This window comes from Folsomia candida, unplaced genomic scaffold (assembly GCF_002217175.1).
Source record: "Folsomia candida strain VU population unplaced genomic scaffold, ASM221717v1 Fcan01_Sc001, whole genome shotgun sequence".
In the NCBI taxonomy this organism is placed as follows: Eukaryota; Metazoa; Arthropoda; class Collembola; order Entomobryomorpha; family Isotomidae; genus Folsomia; species Folsomia candida.
The window spans coordinates 23,165,434-23,183,736 of NW_019091193.1; the positions used below are offsets into that span (position 1 = coordinate 23,165,434).

At 43.8% G+C, this 18,303-nt stretch overlaps 2 protein-coding genes across 2 annotated transcripts; both read right to left on the reverse strand.

The window, feature by feature from the left end:
- Positions 1 to 94: 94 nt before the first annotated feature.
- LOC110844611 (phenolphthiocerol synthesis polyketide synthase type I Pks15/1-like) lies at positions 95 to 11,696 on the reverse strand. Its single transcript, XM_022090856.2, has 11 exons — positions 11,574 to 11,696; positions 11,321 to 11,465; positions 10,833 to 11,116; positions 10,659 to 10,737; positions 10,360 to 10,522; positions 9,361 to 9,764; positions 9,032 to 9,263; positions 8,673 to 8,942; positions 6,971 to 8,596; positions 883 to 6,883; positions 95 to 802 (listed from the first exon to the last, which is right to left on the reverse strand). The coding sequence occupies exons 1-11, from the start codon at positions 11,578 to 11,580 to the stop codon at positions 426 to 428; spliced, it is 9,588 nt and encodes a 3,195-aa protein (XP_021946548.1). The 5' UTR covers positions 11,581 to 11,696; the 3' UTR covers positions 95 to 425.
- Positions 11,697 to 14,267: 2,571 nt separating this feature from the next.
- On the reverse strand, positions 14,268 to 15,212 carry LOC110842051. Its single transcript, XM_022087758.2, has 2 exons — positions 15,035 to 15,212; positions 14,268 to 14,967 (listed from the first exon to the last, which is right to left on the reverse strand). The coding sequence occupies exons 1-2, from the start codon at positions 15,056 to 15,058 to the stop codon at positions 14,542 to 14,544; spliced, it is 450 nt and encodes a 149-aa protein (XP_021943450.1). The 5' UTR covers positions 15,059 to 15,212; the 3' UTR covers positions 14,268 to 14,541.
- Positions 15,213 to 18,303: the final 3,091 nt, after the last annotated feature.

Here is an 18,303-nt window from a genome sequence, read left to right on the forward strand (position 1 = left end):
CGCCAGCTTTTGACAACGTAAAGGAACATCCTGCAAAGTGCAATTTTAGTAGTGCAAATAAAATGAACACACTTTATTTGCGTGGTTAACGAGATATGTATAATAATGATTTAATATCATAAGGTCAATAATGCTTGCGATTATAAAATTGACGCTTTGTTTTGTAAAATTGCGTAACCCTAAACAAAGAATGAAATAATTAATCACATTATAAATAATAAACTTAATTCTTACCACTAAAATTTTTTGCCGCACAAGTGATGTGCATTAATAAGACTTCATTCAAAATACCATGCAAGTAATCGTTCTGATATTAATTTTCGGGACAAATATTGAGTTATTCACTTGTAAAATAAAATAATAATACACAGCAATTTCGCTGTAAATGGAAAAATACGCACACTTAATAAATAACAACATGTAGATTATGAAAGCAAATATGGGTTGGAGTGTTTAATCTTGTAGCGGTCGAAAACACCAGTGTCTCTCGCGTGTCGAAGGTCGCGTCGAAGTATTTCCTTGGATGAGGTTATACAATTGGGGTATTCTTCTGGCATCAGGTTTTGCAACTTTTTGCTCATAAAGACCCGGTCGTTGCCATTTAGCCAAGACACGTAGTAAGGCATTTTGTCATCTCGAAGTTTAAATAATTCTTGTTCTTGGGTCATGGCAAATTTCACGAGCTGAATCATCTCGTCGCTGGAATCCATTTTCTTCCATTTCTCCAAAAAGTCTGTGGAATCCATAACTTGCACAGCCACGCCAAATTCCTTGGCAAGTGTTTCAAATTCCCTCTCGTCACCTAATCAGATGAAAATATTCAGTATATAGAAAATGGAAACTTAAGCAACTGGTCCTATCGTGGTTATCAGGTTATCTTACCCAAATGCGGATTGAGCACATTAAACATTTCATATCCAGCCTTGTCATTAAAAAAGAGATCGATCGATAATTTGGCACATTGGTCCACCGCCATCAAGCTGAGCGGAATTCTGACGCCATGCATGGATCCGATGTAGAGATAAGCCAAGAAACGCATCATGAGGAACGAGTCGAGTTGGATGTTGCCCCCACGAACAGAATCGCCTCCCAGTTGTGGAAGTCTGAATACTTTGCATGGAACTCCAGCAGCCACGGCCTGTTCCGCCAAACGGTCACAAATCAGCTTGGAAATAGAGTAGGCTGAATTAGGGAACATTGCGACTTCCTCCTCTGCAGGCCAACCCTCCCAAAAATATCCATCGTCATCGACTCTGGTTTCTGCCGCAAATGTGGACGCGTGATAAACGTACTTGAGTTTCTTGTCGACTGCAAATTGTAAAACGTTCCTCATCCCGAAAACATTGGTGACACGTGAGCTCTTGGGATCTTCCGAACATCGATAGACCTCTTCAAATGCAACTTTTACTGCAAGGTTAAAAACTGCGTCCACTTCTGTGCAGAGGTGACGATAGACTGGTTCAACAAGTCCAAAATGATGGTCCTTAATATCACCCACGATGCATTCAATACGATCCATATCGATATCCGAAAGCAGCCCTTTCTTTTCGTAGATACGACGGAATCTCTCAAGCGGGGAGATCATTGGGTTACTTTGCATTATGCAAATAACTTTTTGTATGTGACGCCTTTTGAATAGCTCTGCAACAATGTACGGACCCAGAGTACCAGTGCAACCGAGAACTAATACTGTAGTAATTTTCGTGATGGGAGTAGTTAGTGACCCCACAAGACTGGCGTCAACTCGAATTGATTCTGGTAAAGTGGAATCCATTGCCACGAGCTGTTGCAGTTCCTGTGCCGTCGGTGGGGGAAGGTCTTCTTTCCCCGAAATCAATTCAACAAGTCGGTCAGTCAATTGGGCCACAGTTTTGCAATCCTTGACCGCATTGATGGAGATTTTGACCCGTTTTCCCACCGAGGCCTGGAGCCCGTTCTTCATCTCGACCATAAGAAGCGAATCAAATCCCATGTCCTGAAAGTTGACTTGGTCCTCAATCTCTTCGTTCTTGTCCATCTTCAGAGTGATGCGGATGAGGCGTTTCAGAAATCTGCGAACAATATCGCACTTTGCATCTCGGTTGATCGCACCGTCATATTCTCGCCAAAACTCGTCCCCATCAATCTCACCCTGTGCGACGGAGTCCTCTTCAAAATCCACTAAAAGTCCTTTACACGAGGGGAGGACTGCCTTGTAACCACCCAAATCCGATTCGTGTGCCATTAGCTGTGTCTTGTGTGAGGTAAGAGCATGTTCCAATGCAGCCGTGCCTTGATGAATGGTGAGAGGCTTGTTTAATGCCACATGAAGATTTGCAGCTAGTCCAACCTGGCCCCACTGCCCCCAGTTCACAGCCGTTCCGGGCAGGCCCAGGGAGGACCGATAGTGCACAAGCGAGTCCAAGTATTGATTCGCTGCAGCGTAGTTACTCTGGGCCACTGCACCAATTGTGGCCGTCATGGACGAAAAGAGCACAAAATGTTCAAGTGGAAATGTAAGGTTTAGACTTAATTGATGAAGGTTCCAAGCCCCTTGAACTTTGCAATTGAAGACATTCTCAAACTTGTCCCACGTCTGGTTTTCATAAGTTGCATCATCCAACACACCAGCTGCATGCATAATTCCCCTCAATGGGGGCAGGGCACCAGAGTCGAATTCCGTCATTAATTGTTGCAATTCCTCCATTATTCCAACATCCACGGAACGGGTTTCAATTCTTACCCCAGCTCTGCGAAGTTTCTCAATTTTGTCTAAGGCTTCCGGTTTTGGTGCAGATCGTCCAAGCAGGAGGAAGTTTTGTGCCCCCGTCGTGGCCATCCACTTGGCAACTTCCAATCCAATTCCTCCCAAACCACCTGTGATCATATAGGTTGACCTTCCATCAAAAAGGTGGAACGTCTGCTCTTTTCCCACACCCTGGTCCGGCATAACAAGGACGATTTTTCCAATGTGCTTTACTTTCTCCATGTACTCGAGAGCATCCCTAATTTCGCTCGCATTGAATCTTGTGAACGGTAATGGCGTCGGTCTGTCTTCAATCCGTCGTAGAAGTTGGTCTTGCAGGTATACGGCTAATTCGTTAAGTTTTTCGTCTGAGAGGGTGGAAACATCAACAACTTCGTAATACACGTCGGGCCTCAACTTTTCGACGTCTTCCTTTGACCAAATGTTCATTTTACTCATTTCCACAAACCTTGCCCCCTTCTCGCAAAGGTTGAGCGTTGCTTCTTTGAAACCAGGAGATGTAAGCGAATTCATTACAATCGTGACTCCCCGACCACCCAGAGAAGCTCGGATATCTTTCTCGTACTCGGTCGATCTCGAATTGAAGACATGCTTCACGCCGAGAGATCTGAGATAGTTCCTCTTCTTCTCATTCCCTGCCGTGACTACGACGGTGGCCCCCAATCGCTGCGCTATCTGAATCCCAATCAGACCAACTCCTCCGGATGCAGTGTGGATAAGGACAACGTCACCTGGTCCAGCTTTGGCCACATCGACGAGACACGTGGCCACCGTCAGGAGACCCATTGGGAAAGTGGCTGCCTCGCTAAATGTGATGTCATCAGGAATGATGCAGGTCCGATAGCCAGGTGAGATTATGTGTGACGGCATCGCAAGTCCGTGTCGACGTACGACGACAACCCGTTCGCCAACTTTCCTGTTCGTGTTAGCTCCAACTGCCGTCACCACCCCGGCAATGTCCACTCCGAGGTAGTTGTACTTTTCGAAGACTGGGTCAGGTTTTGTGACCATGAGGACATCCAAAAAGTTGAGAGCATACGCTTTCACTTCAACCTCGACATCGGATTCCCCCAAGGGTTCCGGCTCACAGGGTGTGAATTGTAAATCTTGGATGATGTGCGAAGGTGGGAGAACTAATTTATAACGAGGCGTGTTTGGAATAGGAAGTGGGGATGTTTTCACCTTGTAGGGCCTAAGACGCGGTGTACATCGCTGATGAGCGCGATAGGCCACCATCACGTCTGCATCTGTGGCAAACAGTTCGTTCCAAGCGTCAGAAACGGGTCTCTCAATTTTTGGATTGGGATCAATGTCCACACATTTGCAGGAAAGATCCATGTTTTCGTTTGCGAGGACATTGACCATGGCAATTAGTGGCGATGCGATGGGAGGTTTGAGATAAAAATCGGAACCACCGGTAGACATATTTCCTCTCGTGAGAGCAACGACTCGCAGGGATGACTGGACTTTCACCAAGTATTTGCAAATGTAGAGGAAAGGTTCGCAGATTTGAGCCGTAGTTAATTCCTCGTTTAGGGCCCAAGAGTAAACAAGTCCACGCACTTTTACGTTTTCCAATGTAAATGTATGCTGCAGAATTTCTGTGACTTTAGTCTCCATGCAGCCTGATTGGATGTCAGACAGAGTTATTCGCACAATGTGGCAGTTAACTGCCTCTAAATTCCTCTGCAACTCTGCCGAAGGTGATGTTGGATTCGTGTCTCCAAACAGAATCCAAGTGTGACCCAGTTTCTGAACTGAGAGTTCCTCCCACGAATGCTTTGTTATAATCTTATTACTTTCCCCTAATTTAGCTACAATTAAGGCATTCGCTCCTGCATAACTTTCCAAACTGGCAACCTCAAAGCCATTCGTCTCTAACAAAGAATGCCATCCCTTCACCGAAAGTTCGCAATGCCATGGCCTAATTTTCGTGTCGTCAAACTTCCAGAATCCTTCCAACCCTCCAAACAAAAGTTTTACCGCGCGAGTAGGCTCGACTAATTCTGTAATAAGGAAATAACCACCCGGGCGCAGCAACAGTATCAAATTGGCTACAGATTCCTCAATATTTTTTGTTGCATGTAGTACCCATGATGCTACAATAACATCGTACTGCTTGGGCGTGAACCCCTGCGCCATAGGATCCTTTTCCACATCAAGTACCCTGAATTTCGCAGAGATCCCACTTTCGGCAAACAGCGTTTCTCCTTTTTGCAAGAACGAGGGTGCCAAATCCGTGTAGGTGTACTCAAAATGCGCGACGCCTGCTTTACTCATGTGTTTGAGAAGGTGAGTCGTCTCACTGCCCACTCCAGCACCAACTTCCAGAATCCGAACGACGGATTTACTTCCGCCCAGAGTGGAGAGTTGAGAAAGAAGAGCACCTTCCACCTCATTCAGAGCGTAGCGTTTATGAGCAAATACTGATTCTGTGTAGCACACTTCCGCCGGACCTTTAGTGCTTATGGTGGACCCATCCGGAAACAGGAGTGGAAGAGCGGACGTGCGACCTGTCAAAATTTGAGCTAGAACTTGCCAAACTCCTTGGGTCGAGGATAACTCCGTCAGTCCTACCCCTCCTTCACGGATGACTTCCGCTAACGACGAGATTTTAGCTTGTAAAGCTTCCACGGAGGGGAAGGGCTTGGGGATGGAAAAGGTGTCGCATTTTCCTGCCGATACCCATCCCTCAGTTCCAAGCTCTAGAAGAATGTAGCGAAGGAATTTACTTAGCAAAGGCAGCACTCCAATCTTCTCGCTAATTTCGGGCCAGGTGAAAGTTTCTTCCTTATCAAGACCAAGTTCTTTCATAGCCTTTAGCATGTACAGGCCTCCAAGAATGTTGAACTCTGTGTAAAATTTGAACTCTTCCGCAGTAAAAGCTGAATCTTTTGGGTTAAAGGTAACATCTTTAATTGAAATGGACTCCAAACCCGCGTCAGGAATCCTTCTTTCCTCCGGGCCGAGTTTTTCTTTCCACGTGAACTCAGCAAGGGAAGGATACGGATTCTTTTGCGAATCGATCAACGAGAGAATGTTGGCCAGGGTCGTCTCCATAAATTCCGTTCCCAACATGGAAACCATGAGTATGCCTTCCTCACTGTAAAGATGCGCTTCATTTCCACCATCGCCATGTTTAATGTGGATGTAGCCCGAAGGGGCCGAGTGACCCCACCATGTGAAGTTATCTATTGAGACCGGGACAACAAGTCGTTTCCGCACTTGAGTGTCGTGAAGCAGACCGAGTGCCATGATTTGAGACTGCAGCATAGGATCCGTTACCCAGGGATGGACGATGAATCGTTCGTGATCCTCTTGAGATTCGTGGCATCGAAAAGGGAACAACCACTCACCAGAGTTTTCGGGGTTTTTACAACCTGGAGAAACTGTATGACACGAAGGCCCAAAATTAAACCCAAATTCCTCAAGCTCTCGATAGTCAAAGTTTACTCGAACAAGTTCAGTACATCGGGCTTTGATAGCACCAAATTCCTCGCTGGCAATTAGAGTACGCACTGGAGGAGATGATACGAAATTTCCAACCGCATTTTTAACCCATTTGTAAGTTGAGTCTTCGAGATAGACTTTTGTAAAGATCGAGGTATTAATTTCACCAGCAGACTGACGAGATACGACGACCTGAAATTCAGTGGGTGTCATTTCGCTCAAACAAACTGGGGTGAGGATTGAAAAATTCCGAACGCAGAGAGGTGAAGTTGGTTTGATGTAACTGCCCTCGTTGCACATCGTGGCGGCATATCCGGCCGTCATGCACATGTCGACGTAGCCGACGCATGGAAAAATAATCTTGTCGCCGAGGGCGTGGTCTTTGAGAAATGGGAGTCGATGGACGTTGACTGAGCTTTTGAAGATGGTGACGTCGGACGGGTTGGGGACGAAGGAACCGAGGAGTGGATGGAAGGGGTTGGACCCTTCGTCCTTGATGTTCATCCAATACGGCGTCTCCTCAAAGTGGTAGCCGGGCAACTCCACCCTTCGCCCACCCGAATAGCGATGGAAATTGGCCCACGTGATGGGACGGCCCAGCGCGTACAATTTCCCCAGTGCAGCCAGCATCGTCTCCCAATCGTCACACTTTCGACGAAGAGAGGCACTCGTGACCACATCCGCAACCTTCATTAACAAATTAATTAATGGTGATATGATGCAATACGTGAAATTCTATTACTACAAAAATACGCAATGTCACTAACTACGCACCTCGTCAACGTTGGTCATGAGGAGTGTGGAGAGGACGGGATGCGGTCCAACTTCGAGGAACAGACTCTGGCCCTCGTTGACTGCAGCATGGCTCGCCTCCAAAAAGCGCACCCTTTCTCTTGTGTGTCGCACCCAGTACTTGGCGTCGACTTTGCTCACCGTGCGTCCATCCACGGCAGAAATGAACTTGATGCCCGTCGACGCTTCCTTGTAGCCGATCGTACGAGCGAGCGCCTCATATTCCGCAAGCATTGGGTCCATGAGATGAGAGTGAAAGGCGTGAGAGGCGTCCAGCACGTGGGTTTTGATGTCGTTGTTGTCGCAGTAGAGCTTGAACTCGTGGACCAAATCCGTGGGGCCCGCAAGCACGGTCTGACTCTCAGAATTGACCGCTGCCACGTCCAACCACTTTTTCTGATTGGAGAAAGCCCGCTCCAAACTTTGCTCCACTTTCTCCAAACTGGTGCCGACGACGAGCATGCTGGCGGCGGGCAGAGCGTGGATCAGTTTGGACCTCGTGACCACCAACTTGAGGGCGTCTTCAGCCGACAACATTCCCGCAGCCACCGCAGCAGCGAACTCGCCCAAACTGTGACCCAGAACAGCGTCCGGTTTGACACCCCAGGATTCCCACAGACGAAGCAGACAGAACTCCACCACGAAAATTGAGGTTTGGCTGTAAAGGGAAGATTTCAGCAAAGACTTCTGACCGTCATTTAACTCGCTCAACTTCTGTTCCTCCCAGAGTGCAGTTTTGAGTGAAAGCAATCCATGCTCCTTGCTCAACACGGACTCGCACCAGTCAAAGTTGGAACGGAAGACGATGCTCTGTTCGTAGAGCGACCTGGCCATTCCCGGATATTGAGACCCTTGGCCCGTGAAGAGGAAGCAGAGCTGTGGAACCTGATTGGGAATTGGTGCGCCCTTTCTGATCCCCTCCATCGAACTGAGCAGCTCCTCCTTCGTGGACCCAAAGGCCACTTGTCGGAGGTGCATGTGGGGACGACCCGTGTGCATCGAGTACTCAATGTCCCTCAAGAACAGCTCCTTGGGTTCGTTTGTGTCGGGCAGATTCTTGAGCAGATCAGCGTATGCTTTCACCTGGAAGCGGAACGCTTCTTCGGATTTGGCCGAGAAGGTCAGCATCCTCAGCTTTCTCGAGTCCGTGAAGGGGAAGGAATGCGGAGGGAGATTCTCTGGCGGCTCCTGAACCAGCACGTGGGCCTGGGCTCCAGTAATGCCGAAAGAATTGACTCCAGCAATTCTGGGTTTGCCGCCCTTGGGTCTTCGTTTCCAGGGGACGGCCTCCAGGGGGAGCTGGGCGGGAATGGCGTCCAGGTTGATGTCGGGGTTCAGGTTCTTGAGGTGCAAATGCTTCGGGATGAGCTCGTGCTTCATGGCCAGCACCGACTTTTGAATCCCCGCTATCCCGCAAACCGACTCGGTGTGACCGATGTTGGTCTTGACGGAGCCGATCGTGAGCACATTGGTCCTGCCTTTCGACCCCCGCGAATAGGCCTTGGCGACGGCGGCTATTTCAATGGGGTCACCCACGGGTGTGCCGGTCCCGTGCGTCTCCACGAACTCCACGTCGTTCGGGTCCACTCCGGCCCGCTCCAGAGCCAACTACATTTCACAATATACTTAAAATATACGAATATTAGCCAGCCGACTCTATTTAAAATAGTGTTGAATTATTAACCTCCATGGCTTTGGCCTCCACGTCGACGGTGGGAGTGCCCATGCTCTTGCTCGGCCCCTCTTGCACGATGGCCGATCCTCGAATGCATCCCCAAATCGTGTCCCCGTCCGCCACGGCATCCGAGAACCGCTTGAGGATGAGAACGCCGATCCCCTCGGCTCGACCAAACCCGTCCGCACTCGCATCGTACGTTTTGCAACGACCGTCCGGAGCCAGAACCCCCTCCATCACGGACGGCGAGAAGGGATGCAGCAGCAAGTTGGCTCCCACCTGTTTCGCCATTTAATTAAATTGCACATTTAACTGCGATAAGTTAATCACTATATTTTTTGCGTTGAGGTCGAAAATGAAGGACTCACAGCGATGGCCAGGTTGCACGCGTCGCTCCTCAAACTGTCGCAGGCCATGTCCACGCCGGCCACGGAGGTCGAGCAGCCCGACTCGGTGGAGAACGACGGGCCCATAAGTTCAAAAAAGTGGGAAATCCTGGCCGTCAGCGGTCCCAGGGCGTTGCCCATGTAGCCGCGGAGAAAGTCCGTGTCCGGGATTCCCAACATTTGCAACATTTCCTTGTAATCGTTCCGCCACCAACTGCGATTATTTTAATACAAGTGTCATAATATTTCAATATAAGAGATGAGTAGAATCAATAATAAAAACGGGTATAAAGAAAAACTAGGATTCTCACCCTCCGAAAACTCCGGTGAGCGTGTTTCGGAGCGTGTTGGGGTCGAGGCCGGCGTGCTCCAAGGCTTCCCAAACGACGCGAAGGGAGAGGCGCTGCTGGGGGTCGAGATAGTGTATGTCCGCCGCGTTGGTGTTGAAGAACTTGGCGTCGAAGGTGTGGATGGGACAGGAGAGAAAGCCTGCCTCCGTCGCCCCCATGTTGTCCATCCGGATGAACGCCTTGTCCTTGGTCCACCGACCCTCGGGCACCTTCCGAATCCCTTCCAACCCATTCGCCAGCAGCGACCAAAACTCCGCAATCGTGTTGGCGCAAGGGTAGCGACACGCCATTCCCACGATCGCGATCGAATTGTGCAGCTCCCAGTCCACCAACTGCCCATCCAAGGCTGGACCGTTCACCACCACCTGAAAACATATCAAGCACAACTAAGGTGAGACGTGAGTAGTCTCATTTCGTTCTGAATTCTCATCTTGCCTCCATGCCAATATCTTCGTTGCGCATTTACTGGTGCAAAATTGTGCATATATTAGGCACACTATTAGAGCAGGGCGCATAAACTTTTTGTTGTCCGTGGTTTCTCCTAAGGGGGTGGTGCGAGGATGAATATTTTTTTCAAAAAAATCGAAAAATCAAAAGTTGGGGAATTGCATGCAATTTTCCCTTGAATTTGGTTGTTAGCCTAATTTTACAAATTATAATATTCTGTACCAACGACCTTATCCGACCTATATGACCCCTAGTGGTCAGCCACTTGACCGATCTTAGCAATCTCCGAGCTTATTCTTCATTTTCGGAGATGAAGACCAGGATAAAATGTATTTATTTCATTTTTGAAAATTGGTTGACAACCAAATTCAAGGGAAAATTGCATGCAATTCCCCAACTTTTGATTTTTCGATTTTTTTGAAAAAAATATTCATCCTTGCACCACCCCCTTAGGAGAAACCACGGACAACAAAAAGTTTATGCGCCCTGCTATTGGAGTATAATGATGCTAACCTTTGCAGAATGTATCTCGGGGCAAAGCGAGACGCACAGCTTCATCACTTCTTCTTCAAGAACACCTCGTTGACGAAATGGCTCGACATCTTGGTCGTGAGGGTGACCATTCACGAAACAAACCATTTTCATATCCTTCCCAGGAACTGGCGTTGGATGGGCGCTGTCGACACACAATATTTCAAATTATTATTTAGCATTATTATAAACATATAGATGCAAATGTTGTTGACAGTGATTGTGAGATCTAATTTGAATATGGAAATCACCAAGCACAAATCTCAGTGAGAACTTATCACCTCTTGAAATCCAACTCAGCACAATAACTCAGTTCTTCCAGCTTGCGTTTGCCCGGATTTTCAGCCACAAATTTTCCACCTGCAATTTAAAATATATTGACGTTTGGTTTTAACTTATGGCTTATTCGTGTAAAAGTGGAAATTGCATATTTGAGCTGTAATCAAGGCATTTACCGTTCTCACGTTGGACCACAAGTTCCGTAATCAGGTCGTGATCCTCGGCTGCCAAGCTTCGCGACTTGGTGAGCACGACGGCCTTGTCCTCTCGCACCCACTGAACTCCATGGGTTCGAAACAGGTCGTCACAGTTTTTGAGGGGAAGGCAGGCGCAGTCCAGGAAGACGGCCTTGTGCAGCCCCTTCAACCCGCCTGCCACCCGCTTCGCCACAGATCGGAAAAGCACCCCCGGCACCGGTTCAGCCCAAAACACCGAACCCACTTCACCCTGCAGGCGGCGACTAGGATCAAAATTAAAAGGCATCGTCAAACACTTTGCATATCAAGTACAAACGATTTATGGGAATTTCAATTTTATGCTGGAAATTGAGACGGGGCAAGTTGAGATTGTTGAGACATTTCGTCTCATTAGTACAGATATATTTAGCGAATGTAATGACTTTGGGTATATATTAATGGACAAATAAGTTATCAACATCACTCACCCCAGGTCATGCGACACATTGTCCGACACGATGACGACCAACGGTCTCGTCGTGAGCGACCGTCTCAATGCACGGGCCAGAAGGACACATTTCCAAACCTCACCCTCGTCCCCAGCGTAGCTCACCCAGTGTTGTTTTAGGCAACCTGAAATTCAAATGTGACATTGATTTTGTGGCATTATGCATACGTGCAAGCAAAACATGCCCTGTTATCAAATTAGTCAAAAATTATGAATAAATAGTCACCACTCACTTGACATTTTCTATAGCACAAGGTCAATGTTCCGCTGAACTTTTTGGAAATTTGGCTTGGCAAAATTTAGCTCCAGAGTGAAGACTCCCCTTGCAACGACTCAGCAGTAATGCTCACCCTGACTCTCACATAGATTCATAAACGGTTAGGAAAATGAAATGGGATTCACAGCATCTTTTTATGAATTAGTTTCTTAGTTATGGCATTTTAAGTCAATTCTGAGGTACATTTCTTGACGTACCTTGGTGTATGTGGTGAATTGTTTCTACCTGAAATGCATGGAACCTGCCATTTGATGATGGTCATCCCAATTTTTTGCGAATTGGTTGGTTGATGGATTAGCTTTGTGTCTGTGTGCAGCTAGTCGAGTTGAAGCATGGCTGGCTGGTGATGAGAGTCAGTAGTGAAAGCATGAATGACCACGCGAGCCATCATCCTGTCCAAAGTGAATTTGGTATTGTATCACTGCTTAGCTTGGCCGATTTTCTCACTCCTTGTGAACACTGAAAATGCAAAGTGATTTTCTTCGAGTTCGCCGCATAACGCGTGACAGTCGACAGTCGACACATCATTTCAAAAATCAATTCCTTACTGAACGTATCAATTATTCTTGGCCATAAGTTTGGGTTGGGTCAATACCTGAATAATTCAAACTTCGCGTTAATTAATTACTATGATTGCCCAAGCACTGCCAGGTTTTAATGGATTTATAATGGAGGTGATTGTAATTTTTGATAGCGCTTTTGAAATGGAAGGACGCTTGGACGAGCTGAGCAGCAGAGATCCACATCCCTAAAATTGTGCGCCATAGGCGAGAGAAGTAACGCCGTCGCCCATAAAACCTACTGCTTAATTTGTACTGTAGTATTTTTCGTTTAGTAGCTTTCTAGCGTGGTTGCAGATAAATACGTGCACCATTTTTTCCCATATGCATAATAAAGATTTTTATCAGGTATTTACATAACCAGCATTTCGTGCAATTAATAATATTTTCACATTAGTGTAAAATCTTGGTGGAAAGTCAGTTTTACATTTTTTTGTACGCCATTGCCCGACACTTGTAAGTGGCGTGGATTCCTAAACAACACACGTCGGGAGTTGGCCGTTCCACTTTTATTATAAAAAGGTGTCTCGCTGTCTTGGCAATATCGTACTTGGTTTTGCGGATGTGACCAATGTCAGACGGTTGAAGCGGCTGCTCAACAATTATTTGCTTGGCTTGGTTCGCAGACCGCCTGGGACTTATGATCTATGGATCGAAGGCTTTGGGCATTGCTCTCATACTGAAATCTTAAGTAGTGACCAACCAAAATTGAGTTTGGCTTTAAATTTTGAGGAAAAGAAACAAAAAAATGACGAAGTGAAAATTTGACGTACGACACAGCATATGCACATGGCTGGCAGAAATTGTTGTTTTTATGATTTTACTCAGCGGACCAGGGGATTTCAGAATGCTACACGCATGGAATCACACCACAACCTCCTCGTCGCACTAATTGTAAGTACCAATAATTGTTTTGTCTGACTGTATTTGAACTCGAAACTCCCCTGAATCATAATTCAAGCACTCCAGCGCACTGCAGAGAGAAAGAGAATTGTCAGAGCTGAAAATGCTGAAATTAAGCATAAGAAAAACGGAGCGCAAAAAGTTTAGATTTGTATCCTAACTGACAACTCGCCTAACAAATTGCATCGGTTTTAAATGCTTAATTCAATCGTGACGATGGATGATGAGATGGCTGTTTGAAAGGTCTTAATACGAGCTGCGGCAAATTACTGGAAACATTATTTTTTACTAATCGCCCACCAAGTTTCAAAATAAATTTAATTATAGATGTCAAGTGTCTAAATGCAATATATATATGTATACAGGTATACTCATGCTGCTGATTTAGTGAATGAAATATATTGTGGGGGATGGTTGTTGCGCAGGCTATTGAAATCAATCGTCGCCGTAAAAATGGCAACATTTGACCAATTCTATCCATCCAAACAAGAACTAGTGAAAGCTCTTAAATAATGTGAATTTAGTTAATGCATGCTCTTGACATGTACCTATCAGGAGCATATCGATAGCATTGTACTATGTCATGGACATACAGTCAATTCAATTACTTATTCAAGAATATAGAAATGTTATTATCAATATTTACTCTTTTACATTTTAATTAAATTAACGCTACTTGAATGCTTTAGGTTATGTTAATTAATGTCGTTCTCCGTCTAATTTCTTTCTGCAATCTAGAATTATTTTGTAAAAATGCACTTGCAAAAACGATGCACCTTTTTGTGTGCATTCACCTCCCCTCCTCCCCTCCTCCTCTGCACCTGGGGCCACATTTCAGGTGATATGTTTCAAACTAGAATTAAATCTCCACCACTTTTTTTTCTATCCGACCACGCAACAACGGCATAGTTTTATGGAAGAAGAAACCAATTCTAAAACTTTAAATTTTTTTACGAAAATAAAACGAAATGGATGAAACCTGAGCGACTTGCCTTATCAGTGTACCAAGTAAGTTATGTAAATTAACCGGAGCCATGAAGAACAGAGGAATTTCGCAATGCTTACATGCAAAATTTCCAGCTATGGAAACATTTTGGAAACACGTTGTATGTGAACTTGTAGTTAGTTTTTTTCTCCAAACTTTTTCAGCGAATTTGTCTCCACCGTTCACCTGTGATACCAAATTAGTTGAACACCCTTATTAGTAGTATTGTATTCGTTCTCATTATCCACGTATCAAACGTCATGTATTACATGTGTTTTAAATTTTAAATTATTTTATATTTAGTAATTTTGCATAAATTTCAACTTTAAGCTTTTAAATCTGACTTTATATTTTTGTACTTCACGAATAATAAGTTTTGTAATATTTACCTTAATAATATTTTAAAGAAACGTCTATATTTACAAATCGGGTAGCAACCCATTAACCATTTAATTTATCTATTTTGAGCTACCAAATTATTCCACGCTCATGGCATTCTGATTCACATTATACTTTCCACAAATGCCTCCCAGGTTTATGCAAGTCGAGCCGACCAATACGATCGGGTTGATATATTTGACCACCCCTTCCACAGGTCCAGCCCGACCACCGACGATACCACCCACGACAGGAAGCGGCGGCATAGAAGGAAGTTTGGATAGGAGACTCTCATTGAGAAAAGTTTCCATGGCAATGGTCACTCCACACGCGTAGTTCACAGCTAACTTAAATCCTATTCGGTCAGGAAGCAGGTCGAAACTTGACGATGTGACGGCCATGGGATTCACTGGGAGAGGCGGCAGTGGTAGAGACGGACCAGCTCCTGCACTTATTTGACCTGGTTGGCTGATAATATCAGAAATGGAAGTGGTCAACCCCACAAGGAGGAACCAAGTACAAATCTGAAATCGAAATTGGAAATTTAAAGAGTATGAAATTTAAATAAATGACTTAATTTGGTTTACTTGCCAAAGCTCTTTGGGTCACCATCATGTTCAAAGCAGCCTAGTTTTTAGATTTGGTCGGTCTGGAACTCATTTATTTCACCCAAGTGTACATTTCCCACTTGACAATTGATTCAGTATATACAGGTTTTGTTCTCAGAATTTTTTTTGAGGTTAAGGTAATATACACTGTTTGCGACAAAACACTGACACCAATAAGCAGCATTGATAAGAATCCATGATAATCTTACAGGAAGCGTACATACACACATAAATAGAATGCATTATATTTCCATCCTCGATTTGTTATGTACTTCTGACGTACGTGATCATTAAGTCAATACAGCAGGGAATAATTACGATGTATGAATATTAATGTGCTAATTTATGGTATACGTTTCTATGCATTGAGAATAATTTGTAATTGAACCATCTGAATGCGTGTTTATTACCCGACATATTTACTTAATTGGGAATATTTGCTGTAAGTAATTACCTAAATGATGAAGCGAAAGATTTACATGCAATTCCTTACAAGAGTGATGGGTACTCGACATGTGTATGTACCTAGACATAATTTGACATTGTACTGATTTACTTTACCCCTGAAATTGACATTATACAATTAAAATTATATATTCAGCGATGTAAGGTTCGGTTTGTAAAGTTCAAGCATGAGGTATTTCCATACCTGGAAATTGGGTGAACAAATTGTGGAAATGGCAAACTTAAGTAGTTATAATACATACTTACATATACCGAAATTCAAAATTTTCATGTATCTATAAATCTGGGAATTTATAAATAAAAATTTACAAGGTTAGCTTTATGAAATGCATCTCATATTTGCACACCTCTTCAGATAACATATTATGATTAATGGCTTTATCTGCAATTAACCACATTAGTTAAATATTACAAATTGATAAAAAATTAGCAATACCAATTTTACCATTGATTTTACCATTAAGAGGTCATCTATTTTTTAAAAAAGGCTTGACCGTGATCAATATCAACAAACCTACGAAATTAAAAATATGTTGAGCGCATTTTCTCTTCCCCTTAAAGGTTTTAAGTGCTGCGTTCATGTTTTTCGCTATGTAACAAGTTTTATCAAAGCTAAATGATCCTGAACTGATTTTAACTTGTCGCAGGTTTTGTTGTGCATGCATTTGTGCAAATTTACGCAAGTAATGCGGTGTCTCAAGAGTTGTGGAACGTGCTAACCAATCAAAGTTTCGTAAATTGCAGGTGCATACGGAGACGGACACATATTAGTGAAATCGTAAATCATTTTATTTTCTTATTTTTCTGGTTAATTCGTACATGTTTATCAACTGTGGTGTGTATGTAAAATGTCGTATGGTGAGTTGAACAAGAGTTAAGTTTTTGTTACAAATTGACATAAATTTGACTACTTAAGTCATTTAACGCTTAAAATGATTAATGTGTCAATTATGAGTTTTTCAGTGGATTCTGGTTATGATAAACAAAAAATTAAAACCCGAGACAAATGCTACGCGTTACAACCATTTGTCAAAAAGACTTTCAGAGTAGCCACAATTTTATTTAATTTTCCCATTTATTCTCACATCGGTAGGATTTGTTGTGAAAGCCCCTAAAATGTAATTATATTAATATATGTGTCATACATAATGTATGTATGCGTGTACTTGTCCACAAATAAAAGAGTCACCGTGAAATGAATAAAGCCAACTCGGCAGCAGTTTTCAATCGATACAATTAAATTTGCATTGATTTGAAATATGAGATTCGCTGAGAAAAATTAAGTCATGCGGTGAAAAATTATACCGAAAAGTCAAATAATAACTTGCATGACATTATGCACCTCATTTTTGTTATTAATTCATGCATCTCATTGATCTCACCAGTGCACGCCGTAATAAATTCCTGAGTTATATGTAGTCCCTATTTGTAATTAATGCAATGAAATATGAACAATTGCAAATTGCAATCTCTGATTTATGACATTATATAAAAAAAGTTTGAAAAAACGTAGTTCTTTTACGGTTTAAGATATGATTTAGAAATCCCAGTCAATATTTTTGTGTAGAGTTTGACGAACATTCATCGACCACAAGTCTTCGCTTGAGTCTCATTTGACAATTAGTTAGTTGAATTTTCAATTAGGATAAAGATCTCAGCTTTTTGTTCTCCCGATTTTTCCTATTATATTTCGACTCGGACATTGACTTGCTTCTCGGCACAGCTATTAAATGCTTGAATTATGAGTTTAATGATTCAACGGAATTCAAACACAGTCAAAGGGAACAATTACAAAATGACGGATTGTTATGTGATCCCAAGCGTACAATGTACACAGGGTCTCGTGGTCCGCTGGGTAAAGCCATTAAAATAACCATTTCTGCACACCAAGTGTAGTTTTGCATATTGTTAATATAACTATGCGTTTGCACTTTGTTCCTGAAAATTTTGTTGTTTGGTATGCATCTCAAAAGATGTAGAAAGCAGTGAACAGCTACAATTTGGCACTTGTTTACTGACATTAAGCATTTCGGTACGAGCACATCGGGAAAATCTATATTTGAAGAAGGCCCCTGACAACCCAAGCACATAATTACTGGGCAACTCCCAATGTTCACATCCTGATAATGAGAATACAAATTGTTTCTCACCATGTGCACCAGCAGAGATTTGACGAACTTAATTCATCATCCATGCGTCCGTCCGTCTCAAAAGCGCTATCAAAATTTCAATCACCTCCATTATAAATCCATTAAAATCTGGCAGTGCTTGGGCAATCATAAAGAGTTGGTTGAATTAATCAGATATCGACTCAACCCAAACGTATGGCCAAGATTAACGGATACGTTTACTAAGGAATTGTTTTATGAAATGATGTGATACAAGGCTGGTGTTGACTGGTGTCATACGTTATGTGGCGACCTGGAAGACATTGCATCTGTAGTATTCATAAGGAGTGAGAAAATCTGCGAACTTGTGCAGTGATCACGATATGTAGGCAGTGATACACAGGATGATGGCTCGCGTGGTCATTCATGCTTTCACTACTGACGCTCATCACCAGCCAGCCATGCTTCAACTCGACTAGCTGCACACAGACACAAAGCTAATCCATCAACCAACCAATTCGCAAAAAATTGGGATGACCATCATCAAATGGCAGGTTCCATCCACATCATGTAGCAACAATTCACCACACACACAAACATATGTACATACATACATCATGCAATGCACCTCCGAATTGACTTAAAATGCCATAAACTAATCCTAAGAAACTAATTCATA